At 37.7% G+C, this 15,073-nt stretch overlaps 1 protein-coding gene across 5 annotated transcripts in view; it reads left to right on the top strand.

Annotated features, from left to right (window-relative positions):
• ptprq (protein tyrosine phosphatase receptor type Q) overlaps positions 1–15,073 on the top strand; it is a 74,164-nt gene that overhangs the window by 38,530 nt on the left and 20,561 nt on the right. For 4 of the 5 annotated variants that reach the window (XM_077193851.1, XM_077193850.1, XM_077193849.1 and 1 more), the window contains 18 exons: positions 213–374; positions 461–640; positions 1,037–1,144; positions 1,232–1,513; positions 2,507–2,788; positions 3,273–3,393; positions 3,483–3,637; positions 5,655–5,800; positions 7,009–7,150; positions 9,393–9,704; positions 9,811–10,086; positions 10,504–10,655; positions 10,747–10,888; positions 12,161–12,442; positions 12,587–12,910; positions 14,229–14,347; positions 14,431–14,617; positions 14,694–14,935. In XM_077193851.1, the coding sequence (XP_077049966.1) occupies positions 213–374; positions 461–640; positions 1,037–1,144; positions 1,232–1,513; positions 2,507–2,788; positions 3,273–3,393; positions 3,483–3,637; positions 5,655–5,800; positions 7,009–7,150; positions 9,393–9,704; positions 9,811–10,086; positions 10,504–10,655; positions 10,747–10,888; positions 12,161–12,442; positions 12,587–12,910; positions 14,229–14,347; positions 14,431–14,617; positions 14,694–14,935 (3,614 nt within the window). The remainder of the gene's footprint in view (positions 1–212; positions 375–460; positions 641–1,036; positions 1,145–1,231; positions 1,514–2,506; positions 2,789–3,272; positions 3,394–3,482; positions 3,638–5,654; positions 5,801–7,008; positions 7,151–9,392; positions 9,705–9,810; positions 10,087–10,503; positions 10,656–10,746; positions 10,889–12,160; positions 12,443–12,586; positions 12,911–14,228; positions 14,348–14,430; positions 14,618–14,693; positions 14,936–15,073) is intronic. The other variant, XM_077193852.1, reaches the window with a different exon arrangement.

Genomic DNA, 15,073 nt, shown 5'->3' with positions numbered 1-15,073 from the left:
ATACCGAAACAAGTATTTTACTATTTTTATATAAATGTAAATATTTTTAAACTCTTTATTGAAGACTTTTTTTTTTTATTACAATGGAGAAAATGAATGGGAAATAAAAAAATCATGGGCACTGAAAAGGTGGGCAGTCATTGTTGCGCTCTGTTATTTGTGCTTTATGTTTTCTGATTGGTTGTGCCTGTGTGCTTTGTTTTGATTGACAGTTCTACCAGCCATTGAGGAAACAGCAGACCTGTCGTCTGATCACATCATGTATGTGGTTAGAAGACTGAGCCCTTTCACAGAGTACACGTTTAGCGTGTCGGCAAAAAACATTATTGGAGACGGACCTTCCTCACAAGTGACAGTGAAAACAACTGAACAGGGTAAAATACCTTCAGACCTCTGAGTAGAATTACAGTAGTTATAATATACTACCATTGTATAAAGTAACCCCATTGTTTTCCTACAGTGCCAAGCTCTGTTCAGGATGTGTCCTATCAGAATCTTACCTCCACCTCTATCCGTGTTACCTGGGAGCCGCCCCTCAACCCCAACGGCAAGATAACGCACTACGCTGTGTATGCACAAAATCTCCTTACAAACCAGGAATTACGACAGATGACAAACACCACCACTGCAGTGCTCACAGGTAAAACATGAATTAATTTTTTGTTCATCACAGAATCCTGGAAAAAAAGTCGCACAATTGTTTTCAAAATTAAAAATAATAAAATGTTTCTTGAGTAGCAAATCAGCATATTAGAACGATTTCTGAAGGATCATGTGACACTGAAGACTGGAGTAATGATGCTAAAAATTCAGCTTTGCATCACAGTGCTAAATTGCATTTTAGAATATATTCAAATAGAATACAGTTATTAGATATTGTAATAATATTTTACAGTATTCCAGTTTTCCTGTAGTTTGGTCAAATAAATGCATCCCTGGTGAGCAAAAGATATATTTAAGACATTTCTAAGAGTGACCCAAGTCTTTAAATGATTTTGAGGCCAGTGTATGACACTATTTATGGTCACATCCACAGGTCTGGACAAGTACAGCAGTTATAAGGTGCGTGTGGCGGCGTCTACAGCCGTGGGGGAAAGCCCTATGACCGATGAAGACTACATCTTCGTTGTGACATTAGAGGATGGTATTGAGACAATTATTTTTCATACACATGCAGAAGTACTCTTACACACACTTGAGATCTCTCAGTATGCCTCTGTCTGTCTTTTAGAGCCGGATTCACCCCCACGGGATCTGGTCGTAGTGAAAACCACTTCCTCCACTTCTACTCTCTCCTGGTCTCCTCCAGAGAAGCCTAACGGCATCATCCGCCTGTATGAGGTCTCCTACACAAACGGCACATACAGCAACACCGTCAACAGCACATCACTCAGCGCCACACTGCACTACCTGAAGCCGTACACACACTACAATGTGACTGTCCGTGCGTTTACGCTGCATGGACACGGGAACCAGATTTCTGATACTCTACAGATGTTGTCCGGGGAGGACGGTGAGTCATTGTGTGTGTTAGTATTTAATTGGAAAAACTAGAAGAAACATAAAACTTTAATCTCATCCTGAAATCCCACCCTTTTTCCCCTTCAAAAGGTTCCTACAATTAAGGGTCATTCACACATACTGAGATTAAATCATTGTTTTCTAGTAGACACTTCTAATACAACTCTATCATGCATTGAAACACATGAACTTTAGTGTCAGTATGCCAGTTGCTATTCACTCTTTGCGTCTCTACTCCATTTACATGAGGGTGAATGTAAATCATCAACTCTCATAAATGAAGAGGAATGACGTTAGCTGCTTTTTTGCAGCAAGTTGCTGCATGTACACTGTCATTCAAAGGTTTCTGGTCATTAAGACTTTTTTCTTTTATATAATTGAATACTTTAGTTCAGCAAGAATACATTAAGTTGATCAAAAGTGAGACTAAAGAAATTGATTATTTTTTATTTAAAATAAATGCTGTTCTTTTGAGCTTTCTGTTTATCAGAGAATCCTGGAAAAAAATGTATTACGGTTTCCACAAAAATATTAAGCAGCACAACTGTTTTCAGCATTAATAATAATAAGAAATGTTTCTTGAGCACCAAATCAGAATATTATAATGATTTCTGAAGGATCGTGTGACACTGAAGACTGGAGAAATTATGCTAAATATTTAGCTTTGCATCACAGGAATAGGTTACATTTTAATTTGTTATGACATGTAATGTAATAAAATTTCAAAATATTACTGATTTTACTGTATTTTTGATCAAATAAATGCAGGCTTGGTGATCATAAGAGACTTTATTCATACAGCACACGGGTGATCGCAGTTCAATTCTGGCTTCCATCATTGGTCGACCCCATTCCTCCTCCATTCCTTAGTGGGATATCAGAAATTTGCAGGCTGAATTATATTTCAGACACAATATGGCCAGCTTATTTATGTATCTGTTGTATAACATTTGCACTGAGTGCTGACTTTTCTTGTTTGTTGCAGTGCCTGGCAGCCCACCTTATGATTTGACCTATGAGAGCATCGGATCCAGCGAGGTGAACGTGTCGTGGGTGCCACCGCTTCTCGCAAACGGCATCATCCTGTTCTACAACGTGGAATACTGGAACGCCACACACAGTCTGAACCAAACCACACATGTGCCCTATGTTGTCCTGTCCAACCTGCGGAAGTATGCGCGCTACCGCATCAGCGTGCAGGCTGCCACACAGGTCGGCACGGGCAACCACACGAGCGAGATCCTGAACATCACCACACTGGAGGACGGTGAGTGTTTGTTTTTAACCATCAGACCCTGTGATGTTTAATTAAGCTGTTCTTCCTTTTTAGTGTCAGTCATCAAAGTGAATATGTCTGGATCTGGCGAAAGTATCAGGGTCACATGTAAACATTTCTCCTTTTTACAGCTTTTCGGTGGACTGAAATGGGAGTGTTTTATTGTTTTTAACTATTTTTCTTTCTCCCAAATACATTTCTGAAAGCACTCGGGAGTGTTATGGGTCAATTTTGTCTTTAAAGCAGGTTAATCTTTCTACCTCAGGAGTCAGAGGAGCTTACCAACAATGTTTTTGTTTCTCTGTGTTTGGTTGGTTAGTTGTTCCATTAACAGTCAAGATGGACACGTGTGGATAATTCACATGGCATGGGAGACAATGTCTTACATTTACTAACCCAAATCACTATCATGTTTGAGAGTAAAGTAATTTTCCTCGGTTTTGGGTCTATAATACCTATTTTTCCTAAATGGCAGTACCCAGTTCCCCTCCAAAATTCCTAATCGCCAGGAAATTGTCAGATACTGAGGTAGAGTTGTCCTGGAAACCTCCCGTGGAGGCCAACTCTGAGATTTTATACTACATAGTGAGAGTGTGGTAAGTCCAGATGATTTAAAATCAGTTTTTACGATAGACCAGACTGCAGTCATACTAGATTTAAACTTACATGTATGTTCGTTTATTAGGAATCTGAGCTCTGAATTTGTGGCCAATGTGACGAAAACGTCAGTGGTGGTGAGTGTGGAGGGGCCGGGTCGGTATAATGCCTCCGTTAGCAGCTGGACTCGATTCGGAGACGGAGGGCTACTGGTTTACATCACATTCAGTACTGTAGAATCAGGTGAACACAAACACGTTTTGCTCCAAACAACCTAGACAACACTTTTAGATATCATAAGCATATTTCTAATGTGAAGAGTGCTGCTTTGTGCTCATTATGCGAAATTCTTGCCCAAAATCTAAGGCAGCATCGCAAGTATCATTGAATGAACTTGTGGAAAAAAAATATTGGAGATGAGGGAAATATCAGATTTAAAGTTAAAAGTGTGGAGTCAGTAAGATTTTTTTATTTATTTAAGAAATTACCACTTTTAATCAGCAAGGATGCATTTAACTGATCAAAAATGACCAAAATATTTTTACAATGTTACAAAATATTTCTATTTTTTAAAAATATATATTTTCTTTTCACAAAAAAATTAAACCGCACAACTGTTTTCAGCATTGATATTAATAATAGATATTGATGACTGCTGAAAATTCAGCTTTGCCATCACAGGAATAAATTACATTTTAAAGCAACACTATGTCGTTTTTCCGGTTTTTGCTCTCGGGTCCCCCTACAGTTGGGAAACAGTATTGTCTTCTACTACGGTTGTAAAATCTGTCATGGTTACACCAGGGGATACACATGCATTTGTTGACGTCGCGAGTTCTCACGTCTTGGGAAGACTGACAGCATTGCGTCTTCATCCCAGATACATTGGCATATATTTCAGCATGCCATATGAATATAATTGGCTACTGTTTTACATAATGGATATGCTAATTCAATTCAATGTTTGTGTGGTAGGTAATAGCCATATATCGTCAATATTATAATATCAAGCTACCATAGATGAATCTGCAAATTTGAAAATCGATTTGCATTATAGACTGAGGAAAAAATAAATAAACAAACATGACTATCAGCCTGCAGACATTAGGATAGTTATCCTGAAAGATTATTTATTATAACCATCTTAAACTACCATGTTAGTGTTTAACGTTACTAGCTACCAGATTGATAATTCACTACTCTACTAGCATTACTTGATTCATTAAGATAAATGGAGGACCAGATAGATTCCGTAACATGGCCAGGCCATGTTAACGTTATTCAGCCTTTTACATTTCGCGCGGTTGTCAGCCCCCTGACTCCCTGATTTATTTATAAATTTATAAACACTTTATAGATGACTGACTGCTGCGCTTGTGACAGGGTGTATGTACTGAAAGAACGAGAATAGAGAGAGAGAGCCGGTCGCGCGCGCGCGTGCGTGCACTCTCACCCTCTTCAAACTGTCTTGCTCTCCCTCCAATATTGATCCTCGTCCGGCCTTTTATATTGTCTCTCTCCCTTTTTCTTTTTTTAGTCTCCTCTGACAAAACCTTTGCCTTCTTCCTTTTAGCTGTTGCTTCGGCCATGACAACAAAATACAGACAGACGGGTATCAAACGCTAGTTGGGCTCTCACGTCAGAATCTGAGGAAGTGGTGGAAGTGACGTATGCCGTAAAGCAGTCGAATTTTGTCGGGGTTTTTTGTGCTCGGGTTACTACCCGAAACCTGAAGTTACATAGTGCCAGTAAAAGCGATACAGACACTGTCAGGCTATGGCAGGCGTGTCATTCAACCTATTGCAAGTCGATGTACCATCTCAAGGGTCTTGGAAATATATTATGAAGGTTGAAAAACTACATAGTGCTGCTTTAAAATATATTCAAATATGCAAATTATATTCAAATAGAAAATAAAATGTATTCCAGTAGAAAAGAAAATTATTTTAAATTGTGATCAAATGATAAAATAAATGCTGCATAAGAGAGTCCTTCCAAAAAACATTTGAAAATTTTACTGGCCCTGAACTTTTGTTCGTTAGTGTTTTTTCTGCACTAAAAACATTGATAGAAAATAGAGGACATTTAACTTGTTTCAGGGCATGTCAGTTCAGTCACTTGTAAGGTTTAGTTTCAGTTAGAATGCTGCTAGAGAGTGAGGCAGCTCACTAGGTTTGAAAAGGATTCATAATACATAATAATGGCATGAAACAGCATTGCCCCTGTATTCATAATGTTAAATTATTTTTCTGTTTTGCAGCCCCATCTGACCCTCCACAGAATGTATTATACACACTCCTTACGACCACTACAGTGCTTCTCAGCTGGAGTCCTCCAAATGAACCCAACGGCATCATCCAATACTACACTATCTACTACACAGACAATTATACAGTGTATACACAGGTATATGCACTTACACAGATGTGTATTGATCTTTTTGGAGACACTAAATACTATGTCATATCAAGGTACACCTTGATAATGTGACAAGCTATTAAAATGACTTTACTATAAATCCTATAAGTAATTTTGATGGTCAGGAGCATTGGGTAGGTCCGCCTACAGTTAAATCTCATTAAATACAGCTATGTAGTAAGTGACATATAGTGTTAAGTTTGGGGTTGCTTTCTTAATATAACCCCTGCAAAAAAAAACATTGTATGTTTACCAAAAGCTGCATTATTAGATCAAAAATACAGTGAAAATGGAAATATTTTGAAATATTATTACAATTTAAAAAAAAGATTAAAATGTAATTAATTCCTCTGATGTTGATTTGGTGCTCAAGAAACATTTCTTATTAGTATCAGTGTTGAAAATAGTTTCATAATATTTTTGTGGAAACTGGAAACTGATTTTTTTTCAGGATACTTTGATGAACAGAAAATTCAAAAGAACAGCATTTGAAATATAAATCTTTTGTAACATTATAAATGTCTTTACTTTTGATCAATTTTTGCGTCCTTGCTGACTAAGTATTTATTCATTGGTCATGGAACATTTTTTCAGAAATGTTTTGGTTGGACTTTTGTCTGACGTTTTTTAAATATTATTACTTGTTTCAGAATGTTCAGAGAACATTCAAAATTGCCATTCAAAAGTTTTATTATACTTAAAAAAATAAAATCTTTCTGACCCCAATCTTTCGAATGGCAGAATTTGTTCTCGTAATTACTGTTACGCCATGGCGTGAACACAGCATAAGCTTGTTGTTTTGGTTCAGGGGGAACTGTAAAAATTGACTGCTGTTTGTTTGCGATGCTCTGTGACTGTCTGTCTACAACTCTAGATGTGAAGAGAGTTTAAATCAGAATAACAAAAAGTGTTTATGAAAAAAATTGCAACGTTACTGGAAGAATGTTTGTTAATAACTTTGAGAGAACCTCGCCACAGAGAGAATGTTCCCTGTTAGCTGGGAATCTATTATTCTATTATTCTATATTATTCTATTATATCTAATACCACCATTTGTACCATGAAACCAGCACAGTACATTCTGTAAGGGTCGGGGATTCGATCTCCATAAGAATAGTTACATCAGTTCAAAATGTCATAAGCACATTTTAAAATGTCATGCAGTGAATCAGCAGGTTCTTTTTCTCTCACTATAGAGGGTTCCGGGTTCAGAGCAGTGGCTGGTGTTGTCTGATCTGATGGCAGGACAGGAGTACAGTGTATGGATGAGTTCCAGCACTTCTGTTGGTGATGGGGGAGTGTTCAGCCCCCGTCTAAACTTCACCACGTTAGAGGACGGTCAGTCTCCTCACACACTCAGGGGAGAAGTTCAGCTCTGCACTACTTTTCCAAATGATTATGCTCCAAAAAAATCACACTGAAACTCATACACGCACATACACACACATACACATACACACAGACACATACACACAGCACATAATCAGCATGTCTTGTGAAAGGAGACAACTTCCTCCAAGCTGCAAACTTGGGATTGTTGAGCCCTCACCACAAGACTGTGTGTGTCTGATCTCAAAGCCTTATATTTGATGGTCTCCAGACTATCCCAGCTTGCATTTCCATTCACAGGATTTGTTGAAAGATAGAAAATAGCACATGCTGTTAGTGTTTTTTTCTGCAATGGCAAGTTTCTGGGTACATTATGTAGCATGTTATATATTTGTCTTCAAAAATATTGTAAATGTGTCGATCTGAATGATCATAAAACTTCTTGTTCGCCAGCTATCGATATTTTGCTAAAGCCTCCTGCTTCATATGTTTGTCCTGAGAAAAAGGATTTCAAAAGAGATTTCAACAATGTCTCAATATGTGCTCAGATTTGCCAAAATCTACATTATAAACTCAATATGAACTTTCTCTTCAAGTTTTCCAAATTTGAGCAAATAATAAGAGTTGCTATACACATAAATTAAAATTTTATAGCTGTATACTCTTACTCTATGGCAACAGTTGTCTATTTGGAGCCAGATTTACTAAACAGGGCAAACTAGCATGAGAGTGCAATTCCATAAAAGCGCAGATGGGAGTGAAAAGTTCTGCGCGTGATCTACTGAGGTCAGTCGCAAAAATAACCCTGTCCACGCCTTCAGTGCTAATTTTTCACTGCGTGTCTTTAATAAATCCTGACAGTAGTTTTTTAGCGCCAAAAGAGGGTTTTTGGCGAGAACTCCATTAGGTGTCCTGAACTATGAAAGAGCAACATTTGAGCATTAAAATGTCCCCCTGCGATACTTGGCAAGTGAATATGTTGACCTAATTTCAATTTCTATATGTTAAGGTTTTGTGTGCGATTCATAATAAATGGTTTTTGTGTGATTTTGGGAAAAATGGTGCAGAGGTGACCTTTTGAAATAGATAAAGGTTTTCTCCCCTGGTGTCTGAGATTTTGATAGTGTTCTATATGAATAAATGATGCTATGGTCCTGTTTGGTTCTTTGTGAGTGATTGCATCTGATTGGTTTGCAGTTACTGGAGAATCACCCAGCCTCAGCGGCTCAGTACAGCCCAAAGCAATATCTCGGACACAGAACATGCTCCAAAAGGATTTTCCTACTAACACAACATGTCTGTCTTTCTCTGATTCTTTCTTCTTTCCTATGTCTGTGATCTTTCACATTGACTCTGAATTTTGCAGGTGCCGCTCAGGAGTTTATTTACCATTTTTAATTTCCACAGACTTACAGATGTGTGTAATGTGAATGCTGAAATGTATGTGTATTTGTGTGTTGTATGCATTCTTGTGTACAGTTATGAATATTTGAATCTCTGGGTTTAAGATACAAGATTTATTCTCAATGCTTTTAATCATTACATCATTTAGTGATTTGATGTTGCAGTGTGCCATTTACTTCTTATATATAGACATACATTTCTATATTTCTTTATAAATTAGTTTAACACGTCTATTTAAAATTTATATAATTAAAATGTATTTACTTATTAATTATTTATTGTTGTTTTTTTAGGACTTTTATGAGTTTTGAGCTTTGTGGCACTATTTTCTTTACAATTAAGCTCATTCTCATTCCCAAATTTCTCATTACTGCAATGCAAAAATCACGGTTGAACATCTTTAAATTAATCAATAAAATGTTATTTTACAAATGAACTACAATTTAAATACCAATTTAATTCGTTGTCATTGTTTTTTGCAGTAATGAGACTCTTCACATTTCAGTAGGCTATTGAGATTTGGAGAGGAAAATGTGCTTAATCGTCATGATGAGTGTAATGGTGTAAAACCTCTTAACGGTCCTTTAATAGGCTTAATTTTCATGTACATTTTGAGGTGAAATATGTCCTAATATTGGCAGATTTCAAGAGATGACTCCTTATTTTATCACAAAGACATGTTTCACGTTAGATTGGGGAACAAAGCCTCATTCAATTTCTTGGTGCCACATCGAAAAAACATCTTTTATTTGGATTGCAATGATTTGTTCCCCGTTCTAAAGTGTAACTGTTGGCCATTCATATCATATATTAATTGTATGTGTTCCACCCCCTTCCCCTGCTGCAGTGCCGAGTGGTCCGGTCCACAACCTCACCGCTACAATCTATAGCTCGACGGCTGTAGTGATCAGCTGGGACCCTCCTCTGGAGCCCAACGGCAAAGTCTTCTACCAGCTGAGCTTGCAAGAGGCGGGAACGACCCACCCGTCCATCAACCGCACGGTCAACATCACCATCTCCAAGACAACCACAGACACCATCTACCTCTTCACCAAGCTCAGGAAGTATTTTCCCTACATCATAAAAGTCACCCCAGCAACCGGTGCGGGATCAGCTGTAAATCACACTGCAACCCTCCAACTTCGAACAGATGAAGACGGTGCTCATTTCCTGTATTTTACATACACATGTATATAAAGCATGAGGGTTCATACTTATTGATTGTATACTCATGATTGTGTCTTTGTGTGTCTGTGTTTTGACAGTCCCAAGTTCTCCTCCATTGCCTGGAGCTAGTAGAAATCTCTCCAGCACCTCCATCTATGTGTCGTGGTTCCCCCCAGTGGAGGCCAATGGCGAGATTATAAATTACACTGTAGTTTTACAGGGTCCTGGGGCCGTCAACAGAACCTACACCTCTGAAATGCACCTAATTCTCTCAGAACTCACTCCGTTTTCAACTTACAATCTCTCCATCGCTGCGGTTACTCGCCAAGGTGTCGGCCCTTCCGTGATTATTCCACTACATACTGATGAAGCAGGTTGGAACCATATATTTATTGCTATTCTTTTAACTGGTCTGTTAAAATTTAAATCTTTGATTCTTTGCTTTGAAATTTGGAGTTTGTTTAAAATTTGAACATTTAAAACAGATAATTAGAATAGGCTGATGCTTGATCTTTGAAAGTTTAAACTTTTGTTGAACTTTAAATATTTAAGTTTTTGCTTTGGAATTTGTTTGATATTTGACATTTTTATAAAAAAAAATAATATGAAGCCTGATGTTTGATCTTAGGAAATGTAAACTGTTGTAAAACTTTAAATATTTAAGTCTTGGCTTGAAATTTGAATTCTGAACTCAGAAATTTGAATGGCTTATATTGCTAATTAATGCAACTACAGTATAAATGTGCAGACTTAAGGTGTCTAATGTCTTATGAGACTATTTGTGTGTCCAGGTCCAATGTCTCCACCACGCAATCTGGGTATTTTTAACCACACTGCGAATTCAGTATGGCTTCACTGGGAACCTAGTCCGGAGCCAAATGGAATAATCCAGCACTATGGATTCAGAATACTTGAACTGAACACATACACTTTCAGATTTCAGGTAGAGCATCTATGTAGAGTATATGTGTGATTATGATCTTAGATTTTTCTATGTGTGTAAATTAAACTCGCTTGCCTCTGTTTAACCCAAGAACTCATCAGATGGGTCTACACAAGCAGAACTGAGTGGCTTCAGACCTCATAATTCATATGAAATCAGTGTGTGCACATTCACTAGAGCAGGAAATGGGGATCAGTACAGCCTGCCTGTGATATTTACCACCAATGAATCAGGTAATACACACTCACACATCCGTCCGTGTCACATGATCCTTCAGAAATCGTTCTAATATGCTGATTTGCTGCTCAAGAAAAATTTCAGGTAACACTTTAGTTTAGGGTCCGATTCTCACTATTAACTAGTTAACATGCATATTAATAGGATTAGTTCAAAGGTCGGACTCCAAATGAACCAATCAAATAAAATGTGGATGAAAAACCATCAAGTCAATAGCTCCATCTATATCAGTTCTGAAAAGATTGACGAACTCAATTGATACATCTACCTGGGCCAAGAAGTTACAGTGGAGCACACCATCAGCTGTGAGCTATCTTGCAAATGGAAAGCATTGCGGAGCTTCTCGGCAATCAGCGACCCAACCCTGCGAGCCCATCTCTTCAATACCACCATACAACCAGCATTACTATACGGCAGTGGGACATGTTCTCTAACTAGAACAGATGAACAGAAACTCACTGGAACTGAAAGTGCAATGGAGCAAAGAATGCTCAGAGTCACTCGAAGAGACAAGATCACAAATAAATGTTTGCAGGAGATTTCAAGGGTGAAAGATGCGATCACGGAGGCAGCAAAGGAAAAGCACAGACGGGCTGGGCATGTAGCTCAAATAGAGGATGATCGATGGACGCTGAAAGTTACAACGTGGTACCCCTATGAGATTAAGCGACCTCTCGGACACCCGCCAACTCTATGGTCAGATTCCCTAAAGAAGAGTTTTGGCAAAACCTGAATTCGCACAGCCAGAGACCGGCGCAGATGGGAGAAATTCTGTGACCTGCATCATCCACCGGAATCATTGATTACAGGCCGAATAAAAGATAACTAGGATATTGGCTGTTTAATGCCTTATTCTGCATGACCATATTCTACATTCCTTAATCCTACCCAATACCTAAACTTAACAACAACTTTACTAATTATTAATATGCAGTAATTAAGAGTTTATTGAGGGAAAAGTCATAGTTAATAGTAAGTGAAAATTTGACCCTAATATAAAGTGTGACCAAATGTCTTATATGACTGTTGATCAATGTTCTTATTTCAATGTTTCTTTGATAAATAGAAAGTTCAAAGGACAGCATTTGTGAAATAGAAATATTTTGTAACATTATAAATGTACTTTACTGTCACTTTTGATCAATTTAATGCATCATTGATTAATATAAATATTTTTAAAAAAATGTACAAGTCCTTTTTGTTCAAAATTCGATTCTTTATTTTCAAGTGTGTTTGTTATATATCTGTGGTGTCTGTGTATGTTGCAGTGTCAGATTCAGTTGGAAATCTTTCCTGCTCAGGATTGGATTGGAATTCAGTGTACATGGAATGGGAGCTTCCGATTCATCCTAACGGAGAGATTCTGCACTACCTCATTCGTTCTGGCGATCTGGAGGAGGAGGCCCATCCTCTCACACTCACATACACAGTGACGCACACTTTCACTGGCCTGTCGCCTGATTTTTTCTATGTCTTCAGCGTGGCTGCAGTTAATTCAGCCGGAATAGGGGAGGAAGCCAACTGCACGGCACACACTCCACCAGAGTCAGGTCTTGTGTTATTTGGTTGCTCATATGAATGAATTTGAAAAAAAAACACAAAAACACAATGCGAAGCACTTTGCCATGCAACTTGCTCTGCACCATTAATGCTACAGACATGATCATGCAGATTGTTTCTTTCTCTTTCTGCAGTTCCTGGTCCTCCACAGTCGCTTACCATAATCGATGTTACATCTGACAGTGTGTCTCTAAGCTGGCAACGTCCCGTCCATCTTCCTGGTCTTCTGCAGGGTTATAATGTAGAAATCAAGCAATTGGCAAGAAATTGCGAGCAAAAGCAGCCCATGGAGTCCTGCGTGGAGAGTGAACTTGTGGAGTGGGTTGAAGGACAAACCAGCGGAGTCACACTTTCCCCTCTGCTCAAATATAGAGAGTATCGTATGAGAGTGGTGGCGTTCACCAGGGCTGGGGCCGGAGAGCCCTCAGAGTGGATCCACACACAGACGCTCGCAGGAAGTATGTTACACCTGTGTGCATCTAAACATTCTCATAAGTAAACAGAATCACAAATGAGATCGAAATGTTCTCATCTCAAATTTTTCTCCTTGACGACAACATGAGAATTTTGCATGGATCTCCTTCTCAGATGTTTCCTTTGAGAAAAAGATCCCAACAATGTCAGATCTCAAACTCAAAAACTCTTCAGAAACTCAAACATTTATCATTAAATTATTTCAAAGCACTAACCATATTAATTTGGATTCTATAGTCTCACTGAATGTCTGCAATTCTATTATGTCAGGTTTTTGAGGCAAAGTTGATAATTCATTTTGTTCAATTCAAATTATCACATTTTTGTAATTTAATTTAGCAATTTATTAATTTTTTTCATAAGTTTTCTTATAAACTAAAAATATAGGAATATATAGATAAAACTATTATATAAATATATATTTATTGAGAGACACTATATATAAATGCAATTTTGTAATTAAATGTTTTTCTAATAAACTAAAATATAAATATGTATATTTATTGATTGATTATGATACAAAATATAATTATTTAAATGTAATTTTGCAATTTAATTTATTTTTTCAGAATGTCTATAGTTTCTAAAAAACAAAATATATAAATATATATTTATTGATTAATTCCTATAAAATATAATTATATAAATCTAATTTTGTAATTTAATTTTATATGTAATTGTCCATAGTTTCTGAAAAAAATTTAATATATATTTATTGATTGATAAGTATAAATATATATATTTATATAAATGTGTAGAAAAGATATAAAACAATATCTAGAGGTCATACTTTATTATTTATCTTGTTTTCCCAAAATAATCAGCAAGATAACTTGATGTATCAGTATTTTTGTTAATGACTTTTGTTATTTTGAGAAAATTAACCTGACCTCTGCATGACCTTCATTGAGTTTGGAATACATAATGTATCTTTCAATTCTGTTTTTGACGCTTCTATGAGATTTCCACATTATGCAGGTATCTTGTGAATCAGCTACGTTCTCACAGCTTTAGTTCCATACTAAAAATCAATGGACTGTTGTTGAAGCACTTCCCAATCCATTAGCTTTGATTCAAGACATCTCAAGATCAGCATATTTTCCACACATTTTTGAGCATTTGCCTTTTGCAAAGAGCATCATGACTGTGTACACGTGCAGCTTAAAGGGAACCTTCATTAAGTCTCCTGAGCTTTTGAGCAATAAAATGTTCCTCTGGGTTGTCACATACATATAGCATAACATCGACAAAAAAACAACAAAAAAATAGCCTCAGCTCTTTATCTCTACCTCTTTACATTAGACCCTGATGCCCCTCCTGGTGCCATCTCACTGGTTCCTTCTGCCACTGGGTTGAAGATTGAGTGGGACGAACCAATGGTCATCTCAGGGCCCACCTCATACATCATTGACATCACTGCTGTGAGTTCATAAACTTTAGAAATCTTGTTCATCTGTTCACTTTCTGATAGTTTCTACTTCAATTTCCCTTTGTTCTCTTGCAGTTGGATGGTTCGGGGTATAACATTAGCTTAGTGCGGTATTCAGAGGAGATCAGGACGGTGGTTGTCGGGAACCTGACTGCATTTACCCTGTACTCTATTACCATCACCGCCTTCACGGGGCAGCTTTCCAACGCTCGCAGAGACGGAAAAGCATCTGAACTCGTACTTGCCAGAACTCTGGAGGCTGGTGAGGACGTTTGAGCAGGCTTGTTTCTCAGATACTTATTTGTGCTATTTGTGACATTCACGGTTGTGTTTTCCAGAGCCCAAAGATCCTCCCCAAAATTTGTCATTGACGGTCATTCCCGAGGAAGTGACACGTGTTTATGTAACATTCTCTCCACCGGATGAGCCAAACGGAAACATCAGTTCGTACCATGTCGCCATCTACCGCAACGGACAACTGGATTTCTACATCAACAGCCTGTCTGTGATCAGCAACCCTAATAACACAATGACGGCTATTATAGATGGATTGAAGGGTGGATTCAATTACAGCATAAGGGTAGGAAACTAAAACCAACTTTGTTGGTGTTTTCATACTTGGTTTGATTGCTTGGTTCAGCTCCAGCCTCTTCGTCTGCAAGCACAGGTCTCTTTCTTTTTCATACTGAACTGTGGTACGTTTGCATCATCTAATACC

The sequence above is a fragment of the Siphateles boraxobius genome, unplaced genomic scaffold, assembly GCF_051911475.1.
Source record: "Siphateles boraxobius isolate OS27281-9 unplaced genomic scaffold, OSU_SipBor_1 31, whole genome shotgun sequence".
NCBI classification, from domain to species: domain Eukaryota; kingdom Metazoa; phylum Chordata; class Actinopteri; order Cypriniformes; family Leuciscidae; genus Siphateles; species Siphateles boraxobius.
Note: the sequence above shows the minus strand (reverse complement) of the source record. Positions and strands in the feature narration are given on the sequence as shown.